At 37.0% G+C, this 27,913-nt stretch overlaps 1 protein-coding gene across 2 annotated transcripts in view; it reads right to left on the reverse strand.

Moving 5' to 3' along the window:
• Positions 1-27,913, reverse strand: part of LOC150100370 (putative sodium-dependent multivitamin transporter) — a 156,310-nt gene that overhangs the window by 57,945 nt on the left and 70,452 nt on the right. For both annotated transcript variants that reach the window (XM_090402504.1, XM_090402505.1), the window contains exon 8: positions 2,851-3,055. In XM_090402504.1, coding sequence (XP_090258630.1) covers positions 2,851-3,055 — 205 coding nt within the window. The remainder of the gene's footprint in view (positions 1-2,850; positions 3,056-27,913) is intronic.

The raw sequence follows: 27,913 nt of genomic DNA on the forward strand, positions 1-27,913 counted from the left end.
CCCCCCCAAAGCCTACGGTGCCCCCTCCTAGAGGTTAGAAACTACCTTAGTCAGTCACCTCTGGACCTTTCTAACATCTCTTCGTCTTTCTGAAAACCAGGTAACCAAATCTGGGCACAATAGTCCATGTGTGGTCTAATCAAAGCCTTATACAATGGAACAAGAATCTCCCTACTTCTACAAGTCAGTGTCCCCCACATCATTCCCAGAAGCCTTTGTGTTGTCTTCACAATTTTGGCCATGAGTCTCCTAAATTTCAGATCCTTATCCACTATCACTCCCAGATCTCTTATTTCCTCCACCTCCAACAACATATCCTCACCAAGCATAAATTCTGCATCCCATCTTTGTTTTCCAAATTTTAAAACTTTACATTTTGCAACATTGAACTCACATCCCTATTCCCGTGCCCAATCACTCAATTTATTCAAGTCTTCTTGTAAGGCCACAACATCTTCTCTACTCTTCATGGTTCATCCCAACTTTGCGTCATCTGCAAACAATTGAATATCTCCATCCAAATCTTCACCAATATCATTAATATACAAGTTAAACAGCATATCCCTAAAACAGAGCCTTGAGGCACACCACTAGTAACTTTCCTTTTCATAGATATTGTTCCCACATACACAACTTGTTGATACTTATCAGATAGCCAGTCTCCAATCCAATGCACCAATCTAATGAAGGTGAATTAGCTGATCTCCTACAAAGGTGGCATAGCTTTTTCTCCTATATTCTCCAGGAAGGAAACCCTGGAGAAAAACAGCATACTTGACAGAGATCATACTATTATTACGGGCACCTCCAGGGAGTCATTAGACTCATCGAGGACATACATTACACACTTTATCTTACTTGCCTCCTCAAGTATAATTTGAAACAATGGCAACAAGCTGAGGATGCTAAAGAGCTAAGGATATAGTAAACAAGCATTGAAACACTGAAAACACCAAAGATAACAGAGAATTCTGCAGTAATGAGATTGTTGAACTAGTATAGAAAAGGAGTTCTCTATAGACATTTTCATAGACGTACAAAAGGAAGAGGAGATGGAGTTACAACCATAGACAAAAATGTAGTCACAAAGGAATAAGAAGTGGAGCTCTCTCTCACACACACACACACACTTTTCTGAGCATTGGTGAATAAACAAATGGAGAAGACAATGAGAGAAATGATAATCAATATGAGGAAATATATAATTATGGCAAGAATTAGAATGAATATCCTGTTGGATTCCAGAGAAAGAGCCAATAATAACTGTTTAAGTTTTGTCTCCAGCATATGTGTTTCCTTTAAATGCTATAGGTTTTTTCAGGAGGGATATAATAAAGTAATCAGTTGGAAAGCATACATCAAAAGACTTATAATCCACTACAGATGCTCAAGTGTGTGTGTGTGTGTGTGTGTGTGTGTGTGTGTATACTGATGTAATGTCTTCAGCCTGGTGGGTCAGGTGGATAGTATGTTTGTTCTCCAACCAATGGTGAGGTTCAAATTCCACAGTGGTATGATTGCTTATAAATGTCATATAAAACCACCACACTGCTTAATGGAGGCCTGAAAACATTCCATGTTTGGTTTTCAGAGCAGGATTTCCAGATTATCTAACCCTTAGCCCACCTACAGCATTAATATACTATAGGTTTACAACTTCTCATAAGGAACTTGCATAAAAAAAAAAAATTTAAATAAATAAAAATAAAAAAAAGAGAAAGAGATGGAAACTATTCCAAAAGCAGTACAGCTGCTAGAAACAGCTATATGACTTTGCAACTAATGACAAAGCAGCTAAAGTTAAGAGACAAGCATATTTTATTATTCAAATTAAGTGGATATTGAATCCAACATTATTTCAAAGGTGAATAGAGAAACTGCAAGAGTTTTATGCCGAATATAGATAGAAACTATAAAAGTTTCGGCGGATTCAAGCGTAAGCAAACCTTTCATGACAGGGGCAACTCGTAGTAAAGGTGGGGTAAACTCTGATCACTATCCTTAGTATTTCATATAATGTATAACATCATACATCTCCTAGGAGATGTATGATGTTATACATTATGGGGGGGGGGGGTCACTACCCAGAACGGTTTCGACCTTTGTTGAGGTCTCATTCAGTGAGTAAGTAGTAAACCTTTCATGACAGGGGTAACTCGGTAAAGGTGGGGTAAGCTCTGATCGCTATCCTTAGTATTTCCCATAATGTAAAACACATCTCCTAGGAGAATTATTCAAATTCAAAATTATTCAAATTAAGTGGATATTGAATCCAACATTATTTCAAAGTCGAAGAAAATTTTTTGCCTGTTAAAATCTTGTTTGTACGGTCTTCAGTGAGAGAAGAGACTTGAATTTTTAGGAAAAAACTCCGTCATCTCCATGGGAAGACAAAGAACTTTCAAAACAATGGGCTGAGAATTAGTCACAGAGATTTTTGTTCTTCTCTAAATGAAGCTTACTTGAGAACAATCATTCTAGAAGTATCATTTTACCATATGCATGTAAAAGTGGTATAATGAAAAAGCCAATAATAATTATTGCCAAAAGTAGTTTAACCTTCTCTTGCACAAATTCTCCATGTTATTTCAATATCTTAAAACAGACTAGTGGGAACCATCTCAGTTAATTTGATATTTCAACCATATACTACTCATCCATTATATAATTATTGTTTTTCATTTCCTTATTCATCAAAGTTTATTTTTTAAAACATGAAAAACTCAAAACTTAAATTGAGCAATGAACAGTTTGTTCACCTAGCAAAAATTCTGCTATTATTAATGCTTAATAGAAGTAACTTATAAAGTTACTTCTATTAAGTATTACGCTTTGAGAAATAGCTCTTACCTAACAGTTTAGAAATTGCAGCAGCTGTATTGTTTGATATGTTTTTTGCACAATATGGTCTGATAAAATCTTCCAGTGTTGCGGCTGCCAAAGAATTAATGGCTGATGACATAGTACTAAGAGCTCCACTAAAGATTCCTGCCACAAAAAGTCCAGGTAAACCTGGAAGGTGACCAAGTGAAACCATCACAAAATATGGCAAAAGCTAAAAGGGAATAAGAAATAAAGACAATTTAGTTACGTTTTAATCAGTATTTCTTCTTCTAAGGACTAGATGAGCTTATTTAATGCATGAACTGTTAACAGTTTGTGTCTCTATCAAAAATTCTGAAATAAATATTTAAAGAACAGCAAGAAAGCAGAAAGAAACAGAGTAAAGTCTGACAAGGGCTGAAATTTGATTTTTTTTTTTTCCTTTGAGATTACTCTATGTTATTTAGATTATTAAATTTACCATATGATAGGTGAACTATGTCTTTTTAAGGCAAAATTAATCTAAAGACACATAGAGACAAAATATTTTTAATTCTACAAAAGAAAACCACCTCAAAACATGCATATCTATAGACAAAAAAAAAACAACACAAGTATACCTTAGCTAGTTAGTTCAAAATAAATACATCACAAAAGAAGAGTGAAACTAAGTACAATAGAAAATATAAAATTGACCTCACTTCCCACATATTTTGGGAACATCAAGAAATGGACTGATCATCTGCCTTCATACCATACCTAATAGAAAGACCTTCAAGGAATCTTCCGAAGTCACATGCTTTAAAAGGCATCTTGAATAGGAAGGAACCAGGCCTCATTCCACATATCTGGAAGGCTCTTATATGCCTATGTACCATACCAGACGGCCATTATGCTAATAATCATCTAAAAGCAAATTGCAACAATCAGAGTAGCTTATGACTAATAAGCCAAATGATTCTTAGGTAATCCATTATATCTTATAATGTTCAAAAGTAACTGCTGTCATCATAAGAGCTTTTATATATATATATGTTAAGGATACCAAGCTATTTCAAACCTGGTTTTACTCTATTTCCCAAGTAAGCAAACAGACAAACAAGTCAAGTTTGCGCCTGCAAATGTTGAAAGTCTAGCTGACCCTGCACGTAGTGCAAGACAACTCATGGTAAAAATAGAATAAGCTCTGATCACTAATCTTAATATTTACCCTTAATGCAAAGCACATCCCCTGGAGGAGATGTAAGATGCTTTATATTAAAGGCAAGGGGCCACTACCCAGACCGGTTTCGACCTTTATTGAGGTCTTATCAGTGTGAGCCAGGCTAGAAATACCAAGATTTTAGTAATACAGAGCTTATAAGTATTTTACCAGAACAAGTTACCATAAGGTGTTTTAACCTTGTTAAATAAAAATCTCAGGAGGAAATATAAATGTAGAAAGTATTTTATCTTGGGTATAATAAATGTTAAAGATACCAAGCTATTTTAAACCTGGTTTTACTCCATTTCCCAAGTAAGCAAACAGACAAACAAGTCAAGTTTGCACTTGCAAGTGGTGCAAGTATAGCTGACCCTGCACGTAGTGCAAGACCAAGGCAACTCATGGTAAAAATAGAATAAGCTCTGATCACTAATCTTAATATTTACCCTTAATGTAAATCACATCTCCTGGAGGAGATGTAAGATGCTTGGTATCTTTAACATTTATTATACCCAAGGTAAAATACTTTCTACATTTATATCTCCTGCTGAGATTTTTATTTAATAAGGTTACAACACCTTATGGTAACTTGTTCTGGTAAAATACTTATAAGCTCTGTATTACTAAAATCTTGGTATTTCTAGCCTGGCTCCCACTGATGAGACCTCAATAAAGGTCGAAACCAGTCTGGGTAGTGCCCCCCTTGCCTTTAATACAAAGCATCTTACATCTCCTCCAGGAGATGTGCTTTGCATTAAGGGTAAATATTAAGATTAGTGATTAGAGCTTATTCTATTTTTACCATGAGTTGCCTTGGTCTTGCATTACATGCAGGGTCAGCTAGACTTGCAATACTTGCAGGCGCAAACTTGACTTGTTTGTCTGTTTGCTTACTTGGGAAATGGAGTAAAACCAGGTTTAAAATAGCTTGGTATCTTTAACATTTATTATACCCAAGGTAAAATACTTTCTACATACACACACACACACACACACACACACACATACATACACACACACACACGCTTCTCTAGCACAATCGACTTCCTGAAGATGAGATCAGCAATACATTGCAAAACATGAAGTTTATTTGTTTCTATTAAATGTATGAGTGAAATTCACTATTCTGTAGTAGTTATTATTTTATATATTTTCATATTTTATCAATGATAACACCTCATATGCAATGTATATTCTGATACTATAAAGGCTAGCTACTGGAACAAATCCCAACTCACGATCAGCATAGTTCAAGATTGGCACCATAACATGAGAAACATCAGTGAAAAGAAATAGAACTACCAGAAGAAAGGGATAAGTACCAGTCAGCATACTAACAGTTACTAAAACAAAGAAGACAAAAACAGATAAAAGTTTGCATGAGCAACAAATACAAGATGGTATATTCAGGACTAGCCCACATATGTCAGAGTTCTGAGAAAAATTACAGGAGTGAGCAATGGCAGAATCATATTAAAAATGAAGACATTAGGAAAGAACCTGAAATTGTTAGTATTCAAGAATGTGTAAGCACAGCTAATCTGGGGGTGGCCACTTAAACAAAATGGAAGATGAAAGGGTAGTAAAACAAGTGTTTTTTTTTTTTATGCCAAGATGATAAGAAGACCAAGATCTAGGTGGAGTGATTCAGTCAGAAGTGTCTTAGAAGAACAAAATATTACATACAACAATATTGGAGTGCTGACAATAGACAAATCTGGAGGAAAATTGTTGACAGCAGGTTAATAATAATAATGTAAACTTAATCTTGTATTGCTGTCATAGTAAACTGAACACTCCTGGGAAAATTGATGATTGATAGTTAGAAATAAAACACTTAATCAAAGACTTTGATCAAGTACTTTTATTTCTAACCCAACTCTCAGATCCATTACTTAAAACTGGTTTGACCACTGTCTAGTATACTGCTAGTTTCATGTTTGGGCTAATTTCCCTCTTATTCCATATAAATTTATTCAGCTGGCTACCCACCATACCAGCTTTGCTTATTCTGTTGTCTATTTCCAAATTTAATTTGCCATCTTCACTAAAATTGTGCCTAAACTCATTCTACAGGTTCTCCATTGAGAATGCACCTGAAATTTTCAATATTCCTACCTATTTTCATAGTTTTGGTCTTTTTATTACTGATTTTCGTGCCAAGTGGGGACTTGCACTGGATGTATTTAGGAGTATCACCTGGATGAAGCAAAGAGCTAAGTTTGATATCTCTGATTCTAATATCAGATTTAATTCCACTTTCTTTCATAATATGATCCATACAGATGATGAATAAGAGTGGAGATAATGTGCATCTTTGTCTTACCCCTGATTTTCTATCAACCATCTTCCTGTATTTCCTTCAATTCTAAATGCAGACTTGACTTACAACTTAAATACAGACTATGTGCTATTTTGTGTAATGCTCCATTTACCTCATATATAGTATTTTGAAAAGCTTTTCTCTAGGAACCTTGTCATATGCTTTTTCCAGATTTACAAAATTTAAGTACAGATGATCCTTATCATATTCCCACGATTTCTCAACTATTTGTCCTAAAGTGAAAATCTGATCTTGACAATTTTTATTTGGCCTGAACCCAACTTGTTCTTCTCCAAGTCTCTCTTTCACAATTTTTCTCATCTTCTTTTCGAGAATGTTTGCATAAATTTTACTTCTGCAGTCCACACGTCTTCAATTTATCCTCATGGTGCACATTCCACAGGCCACTCACCTCTGAATCCTATCTACCGCTTCCACATCCCCAAGAAACCCTGGGTACCAGACTTGAGCGCAGTAATCCAGATGCGAGCATATCAAGGCCTTATAAAGAGGAATTATAACTTCATTATCTCTACCTGTTAATGTGTTTTTAATATCCAAGTAATCTTATGGGCTACCTTAGCAATATGTTCTCTAAACTTTAACTCTCTGTCTACTACCATCTCTGAATATCTAGATACATCTATTTCCTGAAATACAGTGCCATCAATGTGATAAACTGCTGTAATCTATTTATCCCAAAGTGCATAACTTTGCATTTCTTGACATTAAACTGACACCCATTAACTTTTGCCCATACTGATTTAAATCTTCCTGCAAGCTCTGCACATCATCTTGATTAACTAATACTCTACCTAATTTTGCACTGTCAGCAAAAAACCGAATATTTCCTTTCTGGTTATCATTTATCCTATATCATTTATGTACAAATTATACAGTAATGATCCCAGCACTAAACCTTGTGACATACCACTATTCACCGATTCTGCCCATCCATATACAAACTTTTTGATATCTGTCCAGCAGCCACCCTCTTTTCCACTTAACCAGTGTCATATCCATCCCCATTTGTTCTAATTTGCATAACAGTGTTTCATGTGGTATTCTGCTAAATGCCTTTGCAAAATCTAGCAAAATCATCGTGTAGCCATTTCCTTTATCCAACTCAGCTGTTACTCTATTCCTATCATTACCAAGAAAAAGTTTCTACATCCACTTTCAGCAATATTTGTAGCCTAAACAACGATATAAACAATGTGCACCACATACAGTTATCTAAAACCAGAAGTACTATCCTATCTGACCCTAACTGGCAACCTCAACAGCCCAAACTACATATTACATAGCTCTTTCCAGCACAAGGGCGACGCTAGTCCATTCACCAGAACAGAGATTGCAAAATCTCTAACTCCTTCCACCATTTGATCTGTATTGGCTCAAAATTTCCTTGCCAAACCAACCTGCCATTTTCACATGCTCTATTGCTTTCCAAACTCCGTTAATCACTCTGATCTCTTCAATTATCTCTCTCTCTCTCTCTCTAAAGTGTTTGAATCGAAATACTCCAATAGTGAGGTCATCCTTCTTGAGAACTTCAATATCCACAACTCATATTGGCTCCCCTTCTCCACTTTCACTGACCAAGCAGGCAGAGATGCTGAGGTGTTTGCCATCAGCAATGACCTATCTTAGATAATCAATCTTCCCACCAGAATACCTGACAATCCTCTCCAATTTGGCAACAAACTTAACCTCTTCCTAATAAGTTCCCCTTCCAGTTATGCTGTGATTGTCGGTTCTCCTCCCAGTAACTCGGACCACAACCTCATACCAGTCTCTTTTGCCACAAAACAACCTTCACCCACCAGTTCAGAGTCGTGTCCTTTGACACTACAAGGGTGCAAACTGAGAGGACCTCAATGACTTCTATTCCTCCTTCCCATGGTTTGACTACGGCTTTAGTTCTTCTGATCTAAACATCTGCTCAGACCGAATAACAGAAAAGATTTTCACAGGAACGAAAGCCTTCATCCCTTATTCCACGACAAGCCTTGGTTCTCAAAAAAGTGTGGCAATGCTGTAAAAGAAAAAAAACCTCTGCTTACTACAAATGGCTCGAGACCAAAAATTCTGCTGCTCATTCCATCTATATACTGCAGGTCATAACAACTGTAAAAGAATATCACTAAATCCAAATTAGACTTTGAAAGGGCCAAATGATGCAAGCTCACCTCCTGCCCACCCCGGTTCCACCACTCTCAACATCTCAGTGGTACTGTAGTTACCTCATGTAAAGACAAGGCGTCACTCTTCTCATCCAATTCCTACATCGATGGACAAAGAACTGCTCTCTCTCTCTCTCTCCATGTCACCTATAATTTTCTGTCAGAAAATAATCTGAAGAATCCTTAATAACCTGAACACACACCAGACGTGATCCTAATCATATCTCACCTACTGTGTTAAAAACTTGCCTTGGAATTAACCTGTTCTGCATCTTCTTTTTCAATCTATCCTCAACTGGCATGTACCCTCAACATAGAAATAGGTCTATATCCAGTCCATCTCATCAACCAATGAACTATAGACCAATCAGTCTCACTTCTGTTCTCTCTAAAGTTATGAAGGTCATCCACAACCAACTCTTGAAGCACCTAGAGACCTACCAAATAATCAGTGACCAGCAGTATGGCTTCCACTGCTTATGATCTACAGTTGATCTTCCAGCTTTTATCACCAACCTCTAGACTCAAGCCATGTAAAAAAGTTGGAAAAACACGTGGCTGCCCTCAACATCTCGAAGGCATTTGTTCAGGTTTGGCACAAGGGCATACTTAGCAAACTGCCATCCTATAGTCTGCCTTCCACACTGCGTAACTGGATAGCCAACTTTCTAATTGGTCGCTCACTATGTGTCATGGTGGATGGTTTCCTCCCTTCAGATTTATCCACCAATGCAGAAGTATTTCAGGGTTACATTCTTTCACCTGCTCTCTTTCTCTTGTATATAAATGACCTGTTCTCACAGACTTCCAATTCTACCTGTAGCTTTGCCAATGACAGTACACTCCATTCCTCTTTTTCATTTGTCAAACCTTATACTGCTCAAGTATTAGAATCCTCAAGATCCACCATGACCAGTGGCATGAACCCAATCTTCTAGCTATATCCCAGTGGGTCAAGGATAACATTGTAGACTTCAATGCCATCAAACTCAGTCCTGTCAGATCTCTTGCAAGAGAGAGCTTGCATCCCTCCCCCTTACCTTTAACCATACCCAGATATCCGAACATAATCAGATTTCTCTTATTAGACTGACCTATACTTCTGATCTTTCCTGGCACAAACATGTTTCAACTAAAAACACAGTGAGCAGTACAAGGCTCAAGCTAGGAAGGTTACCAGCATAGTAAGAAAAGCTAAATCAGATTATAAGAAGACCTTAGCCAATGAGATCAAGGGTAATCACAAAGAGTTCTTCTGCTATGTGGCAAGTAAAAGGAAGAATGACTTTGGAAGGATAACTTTAGTGGGTGCTGATGGTACTGAGGTGACAAAATCAGATGTAATAGTCAATTTACTGAGTGATCACTTTTCAAAAGTCTATCACCCAAGTGAGGAAATCTCTGTACCTGTAGCAATAATTAATGTGAGAATTGAAGTTAAGAAATCAGAGGTATTTAATATATTGCAAAATTTAAATGCAAACACTGCTGTAGGTTTAGATGGAATATCAGTTGGGTATTGCATGAATGTGCAAAGGAATTGTCAACCCCTCTTACTTGGATATTTAACTCGAGTTTGAACTCTGGTATGGTCCCCAGGAAGTGGAAGTTAGGCAAAGTGGTTCCTCTGCATAAAGGTGGCTCTAAAACTGCGGTAGTTTTAGATTACCGCAGTTTTAGAGCCACCTTTTAGATTTTAGATTTTTAATTACAAACCAATCACCATCTCAGGAGTAGTGGTAAAAGTATTGGAAAAGTTGGTTAAAGACAAAATTCAAGAATGGGTGGATCAGGATATGATACTCTATAGAGGCCAACATGGTTTTGTTAAAGGTAGATCCTGCCTTAGCAATCTATTAACTTTTTATAATAGAATGACATCTGAGTTGGACAAAGGAACTGGCTACACAGTGGTACTTCTGGATTTTGCTAAGGCCTTTGACAGGATACCCCATGGAACACTGTTACACAAATTGGAGCAGATGGGAATGGATACTAAATTGGTGATATGGATAAGAGAATGGCTCAGGGAGAGATACCAAAAGGTGGTGTATGGAGGAGCCGAGTCCAGGATGAGGCAGGTGACCAGTGGTGTGCCTCAGGGCTCTGTGCTTGGGCCATTGTTGTTTAATTTGTATATAAATGATATAGCAAATGGCTTAAAGGGAGATATTCAGTAGTTGTTTGCTGATGATGCAAAGTTGGGTAGCGCAATAAAAAATCGAGCTGATGTTGAAAGTTTGCAGGAGGATTTAAATAAACTGGTAGAATGGGCAAAAGGTAATGGATGGCAGTTCAATGTGGAAAAGTGTAAAGTTATGCATTTTGGGATTAAAAGATTACTAGCTGTGTACTACATTGATGGAACAGTACTCCAAGAGATTGATGAGGGCTAGGACTTACGGGTGTTGGTAGATAGGGAGATGAAGTTCAGGGGACACATTGATAAGGTGTCCAAGATTGCACATAGGATTACTTGGTTGTTGAGGAACACACTGACATCCAGAGATAGAGAGGTTATTATTTCCCTTTATAAAGCATTGATACTTCCACATTTGGAGTACTGTGCTCAGGTCTGGTCACCTGGATTCCTTGGAGATGAGGCTGTGGAGAGGGTTCAGAGAAGAGTGACTAAGTTGGTGAGTGATGTAAAAAATGCTCCCTACATTGATAGATTGAGACCTTGTGGATTGCAGAGGTTGGTTGATAGGCGGAAAAGAGGGGGGGGGATATGATAGAAACATTTAAATTACTGAAAGGTTTTTATAGGATTGATGCAGGGGAAATGTTTCAGCTGTGTGATAGAAATGGAAGAACAAGAGAGAGTCATCCCTGGAAATTAACACATTTGCTGCTAACTAAGAGTATACTCGTAGTTAGTATATGAGCCTCACAAGCCAGCTATGAATATACTCGTATGACGCTTACCGCAGGCAACGAGATTACCCGTACTGACCTTGAAGTGAAAATGCTTGGCTTGTGGAGCTAGCAGCAAAAGTGTGTATACTCGTAGATGGTATATAAGCCTTGCAAGTCAACTATGAATATACTCGTATGTCGATTACCGCCGGCAACGAGATTACCCATACTGATCTTGAAGAAGTGAAATTGCTTGGCGTACGGTAACAAACAATGCCCGAGTAGCATGGCAGCGAACATGTTAAAGAAGAGTGTGGTTAACAAGGGTGTGAAACAAAGTTTTTTGCCTGGAGGTTGGTGAATGAATAGAATTCATTGCCTGACTTAGTTGTGAGTTCTTCATCTGTGAATGAATTTAAGAAGAGATATGACAGATATTGTTTTGCTAGTTTGGGTCTCCCGCAATGAGTCTACTGACTCCATGGAGATACCCGTAATCAGGGCCGTCGAGAGTGGGTGACATCTGAGACTTTCGTCATGGGCCCGGCATCAAAAAGGGCCCCGACTGTCGGGCCCCAACATGTCACATAACTGTGTTTATAATGCATGGTTTTAATTCTTGTAATAATACAACAATGATAAAGGATAATGGCATATTGAGAATGATACTGTGTTTTGTAAAATTATTTCCCAACTTCACATGCGTATCACATCTTTAAAAACATTGCGAATTTATTTTCACCAATATTTAATTTTCAAACAATGAATCATCAAGAAATTTCTGACTCGTGCAATAATTTAATAAATAAATATTCGAAAGACTTAACATCATCTCTTAAAGACAAAATCTATCACATAAAAAAAGATTTATAACGCCACGTTTAAAGATGTTATACAAGGACTAGATTTATTAAATACCATTTATAAATTTCAACTTCATGGTGTTTTTCCCAAAATATGTACTTCAATCAGAATTTTTTGCAGATTACCAGTAACAGTTACCGAAGGTGAAAGCATTTAGTAAACTTTCAGCAATAAAGAGCTTCAGTAGATCATCAATGCTCCAGGAAAGATTAAACGGCCCAGCTTTGCTGTCAACAGAACATGACCTGGCAATGAAAATTGATTATGACGAGGTGATTAAAGATTTCGCTAACCATAAAGTGAGGAAGTGGATGACGCAAATGAGGCAATAAAAATTTAAAAATTATCTTTTTATTCAAGGTTTGTATTTGTATGGTATGTAATGTATCGAATTTTGAATTTATTGTACACTTTTTTTAAATAAATGTTTTAATGTTTTATATGACTTTTTTTATTAAACAAAAGTGATGCACTTTTTTAAGTGCAGCCCGGGACCACAGACTTGTCACGGGCGCAAAAATTTCTCTCGGCGGCCCTGCCCGTAATAATAATAATAAATAATAAAAACTTAATGTATCTTTTTGCACAAGACACTATTTCACACCTGCTAACTCTATAAAAATCCATTCAACAATGAAATATTGTTCCCATATTTGGGGTAGTGCTATCCAGAAAAGAGCAATTGGGCTAATTAATAATCTCTCTCTCTCTCTCTCTCTCTCTTTCTCTCACAGACATTAAAACAAACCGAATAAGAAACTCAAATCTTTGAGTTTCTTATTCGGTTTTAAAACAATGTGGGATTTAATATCCCCTTAATTTAAATAATGTTTATATTGCCGAAATGAAGCTTATTAGCTCTTTATATTTAAATAACTTAATGATTGCACCTGTTTGGAAACTCGTATAGCAGAGTATATAAGTTCTTTTCACTATACACTTTGGTATTAATTGGTCTAGCTACTCACTGATGAAGCCTCAAAAAAGGCTGAAACCGGTCTGGGTAGTGACCTCTCTCCATAATGTAATAACAGCATACATTTCCTAGGAAATGTGTTTTTACATTATGGAAAATACCTAAGAATAGCGATCTGAACTTTCCCCACCTTTGCAACGAGTTGTCCGGTATTGTACTACGTACTATGGTCACTTGTATTAGCTCACGCTAGTGTTCGCCGATACTTTATAGTTTACTATATTCGGCATGCAACTCTCTGATTCCAATCTTTGAGTTTCTTATTCGGTTTTGAAACAATGTGAATTTTATATCCCCTTAATTTAAATAATTAGAAGAAGAGCCACTGTTAACCCTTTTACAATCCATCCTGAAACTCACTGAACCAATTTCAATGCCTCTTCTTTCATTACATCTACTTCTATTCTTAAGAACAGCCTCCTCAACTCTGCCTTCCCCAAAGAATACAACCTTCAGCTGTTGAAACAAAATATGAACAGATTCCTCCTTTCTTCTTATTCTTGCCCACACACACGTGACCTTTTTGTGTGTGGTATGATATATATAATACTTTCCTCTCTCTCTCAATTTCTAAGCTTTTTCAATAGTCTCCAGAGTATTTTGTCACCTTCCTGATATTTATCTTACCGAAGTCTTCCTATGAATTTCTTTAGTTTAATTTTACGCATGCTCTCTCTTAGATTTTTCTCTATATTTTTTAGGACACCTGCTGACTTATTTGCTAGGAACTTTCAGTATGCTTTCTTCTTTTCCATGACTGCTTCTTTAAAATCTTGTGTCCACCATGGTGTTCTAATTTTTTTCTATCCTTGCAGACAGGGCTGTTGCCAGATTAGATCACACCCTGAGGCAAACAATTAAATATCACCCCTGATATGGATTATAAGACAAAAATATAAGAAAATCTCCAATTGCTATTTTGTTTTTATTACAAGAGAGACATTAATGCAAAACAATTACATAATAATATTCATTAAATGTTTATATATATATATATATATATATATATATATATGATAAAATTTGGTGAGGACCACTTTTCTCTTGAATTATTTTTGAGAGAATTTTTAATTCTTCAAATAAATCTATTGCATCTACATCAGATGTAAAATATCTTGTTGCCGTAATACAGCGCCTACCATAATATGGCTAAACAAGCGCCCTTATTAAGCGGCACCGTGAGGCAGGCTGCCTCTATGCTATACCCTGTCGATGGTACTGCTTGCAGACAACTTCACCACATGCCTCCCTAGATGAATCATTGTTTTCTTCAGAGTTTTCCACTAAGACTTCAAGGTTTGGTTCTTGTTTTCAATTTGTTTTATTTTATTTTATTTTTAATAATGTTTTAATTGAGTTTACCTGTAAAAATACTCAACTTTTAATTTTTTTTTTAAACTTTCTTACATACTGTTCTTTTCAATGTGATGTTCATTTTTATCATACTTAGAACTAAGCCATGGTCACTTCCAATTTCAAATTCCCTGTACACTTTGTATCCTGAATCAGCATGAAGACATTACTATCAACAATGACATAGTCAGTAAAGCTTTTCTTATTACTTGTGTATTTCCTCCATGTGAACAACTTTATGTTTGAACATGGTGTTAGTAATGACTAGTGTATCCTGAGTAGAAATCCAGGAGGTGCTTACTATTATTATTAGCCCTATTCTCCATTTCCCAAAATGCTCCTATATACCTGGCGGGATTCATTCCTACTCTGCTATTTATTTCTCCAACAAGGACCATTTTTTCCATCTTCTTTATGTCAGCTGCATGTGCTAATGACTCAAAAAATTACTCTACTTCTTCCTTAGGAGAACCTCCTGTGGGAACAGAACATAGGCACAGATAAGTTGCACTGTCCATTTCACCATTGAGCAGTTTGCTCACGTAACTCTACTTGAAGCTGCCTTCATGTCTGGTGCTGAATACTATTGCTACTCCTTTGTTTTCTTGAGTAAGATCTCGCTTATTCTTATCTTCTATGTCTCAGTAATGCCATTTATATTCACGTAGTACTTTTCCATTTCTTCTGCAAATTCAAATTTTTTTCCATTAATATTTCTTATTATATTGATGGTTCCTATCTTTAATTCTTCTGATTCAGAGTTTGTTCTTCTACTTCTTCTAGATGCTAAGCTAGAGTCTGTTCCAGGAGTAGTAACTGCTCTGGTTCCCTGATGAAAACAGCAAGGTGTGGGCTTGTTTAACCAGGCGATGCCCCAGCCAGCATGAAATCTAATAATTTTGTACCATCATATGTATTTATGGTTTAAGCCAATAGAGAGTACAATTTGGTTGGCTAAGTCCAAAATTGCCAGCTGATCCTCATTCGTTCAGTACCCAGTGGATAGCTACTTACAAAGCACAGCACACCACATGAAGGTGATGATTGGACATCAGGTCAGAAGCTGCAATCAGTTCTCCTCATTGCTTAAAGATGATGATGTGAAGGTCTCTTCCCAGTTATTAGGCTTTGATCCTTAAGCAACCCTGGATAAGAGTCCAGGGATGTTAATTTCATATGTCTCCTTTATTCAGCTTACATTATCAACAAATAAACAGCTGGCACTGCTTATTTGTCCTTTTATCCCTTTTATTTAATGATATTTAATTCAAAAATACAAGAATTTATATTGAATACAAAACATTTCAAAGATTTTATGTCATAAAATCTTTACATTCATATATCTACATAACACAACCCACATTAAAAAAAAAATTATATTTTTTTTTAGGAAATGGTTTTTACATTATTTGCAAAAAAAATTCATTTATGAAACACATTCATTTTAGGAATGTATGATAAGTTACACAAATTGACAATACTATATGATATTGGATCACCAATATCATATAGTATTGTCACCAATATCATATCATATGGTGTAAAACTCTTGCAGGAAAACATTTATTATAAAATTTTTTTGGCTTGTGACATTTTTCATATAATAATAATCTTTGATTTTTCATTGATGGTCATTACTAATTGTGCTTAGTGTTTTGAAAAGTACCACTTTAAATGTTTTTCTCTACCCCACCCACCCACCTCTAACAGTGGGATATAAATTTTGAATTCATTTGAGTGTTACCATTCTGGATCAATGTGCAGTAATTTCAGCTGTAGGAAAAAATGAGGCTTGTACATTCCAACAGTGATAATTATAAATTACTTGCTGGCATCTTCTCATTTAAATGTATCCATATGGCATGCTTTTATGTAGCACAACTAAAAATTAGTCATTTCTGATTCATTCTGATTCACCTGTCATTATTTTCATCAAGATGGAGAGGTAAAAGAGATTATTATTACTATACAGGTTATCTCTGTGGTCAGAAGGCTGATTGTGAGAGAACCATTATTCATACAATACTTATCATGCTTCTCTTAAACTAATTCAATGATGAAGCACTCACAATCACTTTGGCAAACTCATTCCACCATTCACCACCCTTCAAGCAAAAAACCTAGTCCTTACACCCTTGCCAACCACATTCTTATACAATTTCCAGGGGGTGATCCATTGTTCTCTCCCTTCTTGCTATGTACTGAAAAAAAAAATCTTCAGTGTCAATATCATAAAAGTCCTTTCAATAATTCATAAGCTTCATCATGTTGTCATCTATTTTTTTTGAGTATTAATTAGATAGTTTTGTAGCCCGTAGACCTACAATCTATTCTCAGGGGAAGCATTTCTATGATCTATAGTTGGTCTTCAATAACCATGTAATCTGATGAGCCCTTCTGGCCATGTTTGCAATATACCCTCTAAACTTCAACTCCTTGTCCATAATCACACCCTCCCCTCCCCAAGTCTCCAGCCTCAAATTTTCTGCAGTTCGGTTCCACGTATATGGGGTGCATCACTTGTGATCTCTTCTTCCCAAAATGTATCACCTTACACTTAGACATGTTAAACTGGCAGCCATTTATCTTTGCCTATACTGCCAGTCTATTTAAGTCGACCTGCAGGATCTCTACATTTCAGTGATTATTTCTCTTCCCATCTTTGCATCATCAGCAAACAACTGAATATTTCCCCTCAAATCATTATCATTTCTGATATCACTGATACAGAATTTAAACAAGAGAGAAAAGTTCTGAGCACTGTGGTATACCACTAGTCACTTGCCTTCTCTTGGACTTCAACTCCTCCATAAACCACTCTTTGACATATGTTTCATACTGATATCCCTATTTGCTCTAACTTATACAACAGAGTTCCATGTGGAATCCTGTCAAAGGACTGTGCAAAAGTTCAGCAATATCACTACATAGCTATTTCCTTTATCCAACTCAACTGTCACTTTATTATAAAAAGTAAGCAGATTAATAAAGCAAGATCTGCCCTTCACAAAACTATGTTGTCTGTTATGAAGTATCATATCTCTGTTTACTCAGTCCTGAAGTCTGTCTTTCCCCAATTTCTCTAATACCATAACCACCACTACTGATTGGCCAATAATTTGCTACTTCTATCTTGGAGCCTTTTGTTCACTATTCTGCCCTCTTTTCACTCCACTGGTACCTTCCCAGAACTGAGGCTTAAATTAAACAGCTTAGACAGAGGTGGTGCTAAATCCCTGCATATTCTCATAATACACAGGCAGATATGCCATCTAATACCATGGTCTTGTTTACATTATGGTTCAACTAAGTATCTCAAATTCATCAACCTCTATTCTCCCATCAGTCAATGTCACAGCATTGCAGTCTCACAACCTGGAAGGTGCTAAATGATCCATTGCAAAATGATCACTCAGTAACTTAACTGTTTGGTTTGCTTCTGTTATCTCCTTACCATCAGTGCTTGTTAAAGTCATCCTTCCATAATCATTGTTCTTTTTACTTACCACATAACAAAATAACTCTTTAGGATTGCTTTTAGCCTCATCAGCTAGCTTCCCCTCATAATTTGTTTGGGCTTTCCTTACTATACAGGTCACTCTTCTTCTATGCTTTGTACTGCTCATCTTTTTCTTTATATTCCTTCCACAGCTTTTTCTGCAGCTCCTGCTTAATGATGCTATTAATTCACCCAACTCCTATCTGATTTATCCTCCTGCCTTAGGGTACATAGTATGATACTGCTTTCCTCAAACACCCCTTGACCATCTCCCATGCACTGTAACTGACCCCCCCCCCCAAAAATTCCAAATTCTTATGTCTTGGCACTGCTGAAAGCTGACTCTTCGGGTTGTCATAATCACCAGCTTTGCAATTCCTAAGATATATCCCTCCTTAACAGAAAATCTGCATGTCTGGCAATCTTCTGGGTCAAGATCACATGACTGCTTTCCCAAGGTGGAAGCAGCACGTCTAGATTGGTTACTGCTAAGTTCTCTGATGTATGACTAGGTCCAGCACTCTTCATTTACATGCTGTCTCAGGTATTATCTCTTAACAGTTGTATAAATTCCATTTCTTTCTCTTCCTGTGACCATTCCTCCTTCCAATATATGTCCCCCATGGTTGAAATCCTTCGCATAATTACCTGACCCACAATCATTATGCTCATTTGCCAGTCCATGTCATCTACATTCTCCCTTATTCCACTGACCTATATCAGCAACCAATTATATATTTCATCCTTTTGACCTCTCTTATACTAGATAGCCTCAGAACTGCTCTCTGCATCTTTGTTCTCCTGATGTACCTCTACTCTTTTTGGCTTAACTTCTTCTGCTATCATTTAGCAAAATTCCTCCCTCATTCGGTTTCTTCTTCTGTCCTCTGCAAAAAATACTATATCTCTTGCATTCAATCTCTATGACTAATCATTTGTGAGATCTGGTTGCAGTGAACCAGGTCTCACTAATAGCTTTTAGCCAAGTTCAGCTAACCCATTCCAAATACTCTGCCCCCCCCCATTCCAAGTACTTCTAGTGTTAGTATACACATAAAATGCAATAGTCCCCTGCTTTCATCTGACAACCTCTTTCATCTTGTGTTGATTATCCTACTAAAGTTAAGAACCTCGAGGAGGGGGAAATATCAGCATCATGTGATCACTCTCCCACTAGATGTACACTCACATGCATCCCCCCCCCCAAAAAAAAGTTTCCCTGACTCTACATTTCTGAACCCTCACTGAACAATAATACTTTCCAAAGACACTTAACTCTAAATTCAAGCTATTCACCTTACATAAATCTTCCATCCATCCAACTCCACACCCATTCCTCTTACATCTGATTCATTCATAATCATAGTTCTTTGTCTCAGTTCATCTCTATCATATTGTGGCAGTAGATCCACAACTTTTACTTTCTCACTCTTCTTATTTGCCTGTACTAGCAACTCTTTCATATCTTCTTGCAGCATACAACACTTGTCACCAGCCAAAATAATCATCTCTTTCACCTTCCCTCTCTGATCCTTACAGCATCACTAATATGTGATGCTGTTGTGATGTGTAGCGCTTGACCCACTAGTGCCCCCTTTCCAAGGGGGCGCTAGTGGGTCAAGCGCTACGAACGTGTTTTGAAGAGCTCCTGATTCAGATAAGTTTTACTAGGAATAATTAAGTATATATGCGTAATTGTTTAAGTAAGAGCGGCTGTAAACGTTGTACGCTACCGATATTATTAGTGTGGGGTTTTTTTTTCTTGCTTAAACTAAATACGAAAACGTTAATATTAGACCTAGTAACCTGCAGAGAAAAAAAAAAAAAAAAATGGCGGCGGCATTGTCATTCCATGATTTTAATTTGGATTTCAGTCGGTTCGTTAAGTGTGAGGTCTGTTATATGTATTCCTTCGACTACATAAATGATTTGTGGATGTTTAGTGCGGATGGAAGAAGGGTGTGTGCAAAATGTGACCTGAACAAGGAATTGATGAATGCGAATATGAAGTTGATGACAGAAAGTGCTAGTACCGATAGTGTCACGAGTGCACGTTTGAAAGAGAAGGATGGCGGGAAAGACAGGCAAAAAAATGTTAAAAAATCAGGAAAAAAGAAAAAGAGCGATTTGACAACCGTAACGGATGTTAAAAGGGACGAAAGTAAGGCGGAAAGAAACGAAATTGAGAGAACGAATGAAAGTAGAAATGGCATGGTGCAGAAATCGCAAGTAAAAAAAATCGAAAGAATGAATGATAGCGAAAAAAGAATGACTGATGGCGAAAGTTGGACGCATGTTGGAACGAAAGTACTGAACCAAAGAAAGATGAATGACAGTAAAAGTGAGAAGAATGATAGCGAAAGTTGGACGCATGTTAGTCCGAAAGTACGGAAACAAAGAAAGATATGTGAGAGTGAGAAGAATGATAGTGAAAGTTGGACGTATGTTGGACCGAAAGTACGGAAACAAAGAAGGATGAATGAGAGGGAAAGTGAGAAGAGGGGGTCGAGAGTTAGAAAGTTAGAAAGATTTAATGATAGAGTGAATGTGTCGCGAGGTTCAGAAGGTGAATTGGATTGGATGAAGCAAGAAATGAAATGGATGCGGAATGAAATTAAGAGAATTCAGGTCAAAACTATTAAAATAAATCATGATGGCATGAAAGAGATAACAAAAGATGAGCGAGTGGCGTTGTATGGCGACTCCATTATTAAAGGTGTGCTAGAGGATAAAATGCACAAGGTATGTTTTCCAGGCGGTAAAATGAGTAGAGTGATTGAGGCATTGAATATGAGGCGGGAACGAGCAAAAGAGTTAATTGTATTAATTGGTACGAATGATTTGAGAGAGAACAAAGAGCATGTCAAAATGAATGTCAGGAGACTGCTTGGAAAGAATAGTGTGACAGGAAGGGTGGTCAGTGTGTTGCCTAGGTATGATTGTGGTGAAATGAGGCGGAGAGCAAGGATTATGAATGATATTCTGGCTGAAATGTGTGAGGAGATGGGAGTAGAGTTTGTTAATGTGTGGAATGAGTTTGAGGGACGAAGTGAGCTGTATGGGAGCGATGGACTGCATTTGAGTGGTTATGGTGTGAGTCGCTTGGAGAGACTGCTGCTGGAAGGTAGAGAAGTGAATAGAGAGAATGAATCAGATCGAGAGGGGAGTGATGTGGAAGAGCAGGAGAGTAAGACAGGAGAGATTGAAGGAGTGGAAGTGAATGTGGAAGTGAGTGGTATGAGTATAGAAAATGAGAGAATGGGTGTGCAAGAGGAGCAGGGAAACGGCGAGGCTCAGGGTGGACAGGGATACACAGCGTGAGAAAGGTGGATGCTCCAAGAGGAGGTGAGAGAATGTGTAGGCAGGAAAGTAATGGGATGATCAGGGATCAAAAGGAAACAGATGGAATTGCAAAGGGTTCTAAAATGAAGAATCAGAAAGGGAAATGGCCCCAGTCCAGCATGGAGAGATCACATCGAGTGAGTGGTATCAGTGGAACTAGCTGTAGATCCAGAAATGAGTTGTTGTGTTTGTATACCAATGCTAGAAGTATAAGAAACAAGGCGGATGAAATGGTTGCACTAATTGCGTCTGTGCACCCAGAGATTGTCGGAATAATTGAGACATGGTTAGATGAGGATGACATCCTGACAGGAATAGAGATGGAAAGGTATGATGTGTTTCGTGAGGATAGAAGGGGTAAAAAGGGAGGGGGAGTGCTATTGATGATAGAGAAAGAGTTATGTCCATACAAGGTAGAGATGCAAGAGGGAAATGGGGCCAGTGGTTTTGAGGCAGTATGGTGTGAGATAGAGGTGAATAGAATCAAATACTTGGTGGGATGTTGTTATAGACCTGGTAATGTGGATGGTGGTGATAGTGAAATGTATAGTCAAATAAGCCAAGCAAATAAGAAAAGGGTGATCATTATGGGTGATTTTAATTATGGCAATGTAGACTGGAATGAAGAGATAGCAACTGGAAGTAAAGAAAATGAGTTTCTTGAGTTTTTGAGGGATAACTACCTCAGACAGTATGTAACAGAGGGCACAAGAGGATTAAGGGTCTTGGATTTGGTCATCTCATCGGAGGATGTAATTATCAATGAGGTATCAAATCATCCACCAATTGGTGAAAGTGACCATGAGGTGATTACTTGGGTGGTTGCCAGCAGTGCAAGGACCCCTGTGAAAAAAGGGTATATGTGGAACTACAAGGGGGGTGATTATGAAGAGCTCAGGAGACAGCTTGCAGGTGTAGCATGGAATGAGGAGTTAGCTTGAAAAGAGATCAATGCAGCTTGGGGGATTTTCAAAAAATATTTAGTGGATGCAATGTCTAAATGTATACCACGGGTGAGAAGGTTAAATAAGTTAGGTGTGAGATGGATGAATAAAGAGATTAAGCATGCAATACAGAGAAAAAGGGCATTGTGGAGGCAGCATAAGAGAAGTGGAAGTAACCAATTTCATGAGTTCTACAAAGACCAGGCAAGGAGAGTGACTTGGTTGGTGAGAGTAGCTAAAGAGAGGTATGAACAGCAGTTAGCTAATGAAGCTAAAAAGAATCCTAGGGAGTTCTTTCGATATGTAGCCAGCAAAAGAAAGAATGATTATGGAAGGATGACATTGATTGGAGGAAATGGTATAAAGACAGCTGTTGCAGAATGTGTGGTGGAGATACTTAATGAGCAGTTCATAAAGATCTTTCAATCTTGTGAATGTGACTTCATGGAGAGATTAAGAGCAGTTGATGATGGGGAGGAGAGACTGACTGTAAGTGAGGAAGAGGTGTTTGGGGAGTTGAGTAAACTAGATGTAAATAAGGCTGTGGGACTTGATAATATATCACCGCATATTCTGAAGGAATGTGCCAGAGAGTTGACACCTGCCTTGACATATTTTTTTAATACGAGTCTTGCACTTGGTCAAGTCCCTAAAGAGTGGAAGGAGGGCAAGATTGTGCCACTTCATAAAGGAGGTGATCAAACTCAAGCATCAAACTATAGGCCTATCTGTGTGTCAGGTGTTGTGGTTAAGTTGTTGGAGAAGTTTGTGAGAACTAGGATCCAGAGTTGGGTTGACAACAATGGTATAATCTTTGATGGACAGCATGGATTTGCTAAAGGGAGGTCGTGTTTTAGTAATCTACTTACTTATTACAATAAAGTGACTGCTTCCTTGGACAGAGGAGAAGGATACACAGTAATATATTTGGATTTTGCAAAAGCTTTTGATAGAGTACCTCATGATAAGTTGACAGTCAAACTAGAGCAGATGGAGTTGGATATTAGATTAGTGCATTGGATTGGAGACTGGCTATCTGATAGGTATCAACAAGTTGTGTATGGGGGTGCAATATCCAGGAAAAGGAAAGTCACTAGTGGAGTGCCTCAGGGATCTGTTTTAGGGCCATTACTATTTAACTTGTATATTAATGATATTGGCAAAGATTTGGATGGAGATATTCAGTTGTTTGCAGATGATGCAAAGTTGGGACGAACCATAAAGAGTAGTGAAGATGTTGTGGCCTTGCAAGAAGACTTGAATAAATTGAGTGATTGGGCAAGCAAATGGGGATGTGAGTTCAATGTTGCAAAATGTAAGGTTTTAAAATTTGGAAAACAAAGATGGGATGCAGAATTTATGCTTGGTGAGAATATATTGTTGGAAGGAGAGGAAATAAGAGATCTGGGAGTGATAGTGGATAAGAATCTAAAATTTAGGGGACACATCGCCAAAATTGTGAAGACAACACAAAGACTTCTGGGAATGATGAGGAGGACACTGACGTGTAGAAGTAGGGAGATTCTTGTTCCATTGTATAAGGCTTTGATTAGGCCACACATGGACTATTGTGCCCAGATTTGGTCACCTGGTTTTCAGAAGGATGAAGAGATGTTGGAAAGGGTCCAAAGGCTACTGACTAAGGTAGTTTCTGACCTCTGGAATGTCGAGTATGAGGAAAGATTGAAAAGATGTAATTTGCAGAGTCTAGTGGAGAGAAGGAAGAGGGGAGATATGATAGAGACCTACAAGTTGGTAAGGGGTTGTTATAGGATCAATGGTGGAGAAGTTCTACAGAGAATAGTGGGAGATCAGGGGAGAACCAGAGGTCATGCCTGGAAACTGTATAAAGAGGGTGTGAGTAGGGGAGTGAGAGGCAGGTTTTTTTCGTGCAGAGTTGTGAATGATTGGAATGCCTTGCCTGAGAGTGTGGTGTCTGCAAGGAGTTTGAATGTGTTTAAGACCCGGTATGATGAGATGTGTGTGAGATAAAAGGACCTCCTAGATGAGTCTTTGACTCCATGAGGTCTTGTTTAATAATAATAATAATAATAATAATATCCTTAATTTTGGCTCCAAGAAAACATGATTTCATCAAGCACTCCTCTTATCATGGAATTACCATATAAATTCAATCCTTATTCTCCTCTTTTGCTCTTTCATACTCTGCTTGCGCTCCCCCCCTTCTTTTGCTTTTGTGTCAATACCACCTGCCAGATGTTTCTCCAACTATTCCATCTAATGTTTTATGAACTCCACATACGTACACTATCTCTCTGATTATCTGTTTACTCTTACTGCATGCAACATTGACCTTGCTATTCACTGTTGCATTTTCTTGAATTTTGTCATTCACCTCACCACTATCATTCTTCCTACACTTCTGGCACACCTACTCATCAATTTCATTCTACGAAGCAAATATATTTCATACGCAGCAGCAAACAAAATCATACATGTTGAAATTGCCTCTGTTATTCCAATGCTTCAGTGTCATGATGTACAATACAATATAACAAAAATAAAAGCTTTTAAAACCACACAATTAAGCAGGCAAACAAACAAACAAACAAACATCCATAAAAATAATAATTCAGTAAAAAAGGAATCAATCATTGCTAAATATTTTAAAAAAACAACTTATCTTTCAGCTTTAAAATTCTACATACATAACACTTTATGCCCTCAATCCTAAATCAATGTAGGGGAAAAAGGATGCTTCTACTTTCCAATAGTGATTATTGTAAATTACTTGCTTGGTTTCTCCTCATTAAAGTATAACCATATGGCCTGCTTTTAAGTGACATAACTAAAAATCAGCAATTTTGACTTCTCATTATTTTCATAGGGGTGAATATGTAAAGTGATTATTATTATTATTATTATTATTATTACGGGTATCTCCATGGAGTCAGTAGACTCATCGCGGGAGACCCAAACTAGCAAAACAATATCTGTCATATCTCTTCTTGAATTCATTTACAGATGAAGAGCTCACAACAAAGTCAGGCAATGAATTCCACTCATTCACCACCCTCCAGGCAAAAAACCTTGTTCTGACACCTTTGTTAACCACACTCTTCTTTAATTTCCAGAGATGACCTCTTGTTCTTCCATCACTATCACACAGCTGAAACATTTCCCCTGCATCAATCCTATAAAAACCTTTTAGTAATTTGAATGTTTCTATCATATCCCCTCTTCTTCGCCTATCAACCAATCTCTGCAATCCACAAGCTCTCAATCTATCAATGTAGGGAGCATTTTTTTATATCACTCACCAACTTGGTCACTCTTCTCTGAACCCTCTCCACAGCCTCCTCATCTCCAAGGAATCCAGGTGACCAGACCTGAGCACAGTAATCCAAATGTGGAAGTATAGAATTATCCAAATTTAGATATTTTAGAAGAGAAGCACATAGTGATATATCTTAGCCTAGACAAAAATGTTCATATTATAATACCCAAAATTTGTCATGATTTTATATGAATTTGCAAAACATTTCATTAAGGAAGGATAAATATTGATCTATTAGCCAAGTAACTTTGTTTGCAATTATTTTGTTTAGCATATATACATGCAGTTTAAAAGTTAACAGTGCTATGCAGATTATTACTAACTACATAGTAATGCAGTTAGTGCAGTTATATGTGCTGAATGAAATAATATGAGCCACCATAGCTCAACTGCTTTTAACGAAGCCCTCTAGATGAAAAAACATGGGTTCAAATCCTGTCTATAAGTGAAGAACCATTATCAGGGTATTTTACAATTAAAGGTGAGTTAGTCTTTTTTCTCCCAGAAACTCCGATTTTTATTTTTCATCCAATATTTAAGGGATGTGCAAGTTCATCTCCTAATCTCTTAAGGAATAAACTTATACACAAATCCAGTTAAGTCTTCAGGATTCTTTAACTAAGTTAATAACAGCTATAACAAATGTGGTATGGATATTAGCAATAAAAAGACCAAAATAGCCAGGAACATGAGAAATTGCAACTGCATTCAATGTGGAAAATCTATGAACAAGTAAAATATTTTGGTAATTTAGGCAAAATGTTTAGATGACATGGCATATTCAATATGGAAGTCAAGAACAAAATAAGGAACACTGGTATGATAGAGAGTCTGCTGAATAAATTTATAGAATAAGAAAGAAATTAGCTAAAATGCTAAACTAGCAGTATACAATACAGATCCAATTTTAACATGAATCTGAGAGTTGGGTTAAAAATAAAACAGTTGATCAAAGTATAGGGACCACTGAAAAGACATTGGAAGAGGCTTGTTAGCATTCAAGTCTATGTGAGAAGAGCTAATCTGAAATATTATGGTCTCTTCAACAGAATCAGAAGAGGAAAGGTTGCAAAACTGTCTGATGCAAAATTAGAAGGAAAAAGACCCAGAGGAATATCCATGATCTGGGTAGAGGCCAGAAATATAAGATCTGACAATGGAGTGCAGAAAGTAATGGATTCATTTGGAGGAAACCTGTTGACAGAACATTAATAATAATAATGTAAACTTGAGTTTTCTGTATACCCATTAAGGGTACATATCAGGAAGTTGTGATGATAAAATTATCAAGTCCTGCTTTTCTGACTCTTATTTACCAGATGGGGCTGAGCGAAATTTTCAAAGTAGATTGGAGCCAATATCCATTTACTATAACTTCTTCATTTTAGGACTATACATAGCAAATAAAACTAATGTTTCTGTTTACAATTTATTATAATCTACTCTGCCTTCTCCCTTTTCTCCCCCATTCCTTCAAGAATCTTCCTAGCGCTACCATTTTCATTTGCTTGCAATAAAGCATTTATGCCAAAAATTTTATTATTTACTGCTACTACTTTTTTAAATTCAAGAAACCAAATGAAAGTCAAGAGGGATGGGAGTAGAAAAAGGTCATAAAAAAAACAGAAACGAAGAAAGGAAACTGAATAAGATTATATCTGTTACAGATGCCAGAAATTGGAGTCCAGAAATGTTCAAATATGAAGGCATAAAAGTTTTATAGTGGCTACATTGCATCATCAGAAGGTTGAATTCCAGAGGATTATGGTAGAGCTTTTATAGTATCAAGCTATAAAATGGCAAAGAAAACAGAATGTAAGAATTATAGAGGAATTTCTCAATTGAGTGTTCTGGATAAGATTTATACAAGTCTTACTTAAGAAGAACTGTGGAAAGGAAAGGAATAACAGGAGTTCTGTGAATTGAGAACATAAGGAATATAACTAGAATCTGCATTTAAGTTTGGTAGATATCTGGAAAAGACTAGAAAAGGTGCCAAAAAAAAAAAAACTATTCAAAATACTATACATTTATATAGTGTAAATTAGACGTTATATTAAGAAATACACAATCTGTGTTTGAGTTGTAAGTTAGCAGCAGAACTGACATATATATAGAAAGATGGTTTGAGGTAAAATCTAGTGTAAGACAAATTCACGTTATCTCTGCTGTTATTCATCCATGTGAGTCATATTGAAAGGGGGGGAAGAAGGATTAGATCTGATTTCAAAATTGCAGATGT

The sequence above is a fragment of the Typopeltis vanoorti genome, chromosome 13, assembly GCF_054136105.1.
Source record: "Typopeltis vanoorti isolate ZY-2024b chromosome 13, IOZ_Tvanoo_1.0, whole genome shotgun sequence".
NCBI classification, from domain to species: Eukaryota; Metazoa; Arthropoda; class Arachnida; order Uropygi; family Thelyphonidae; genus Typopeltis; species Typopeltis vanoorti.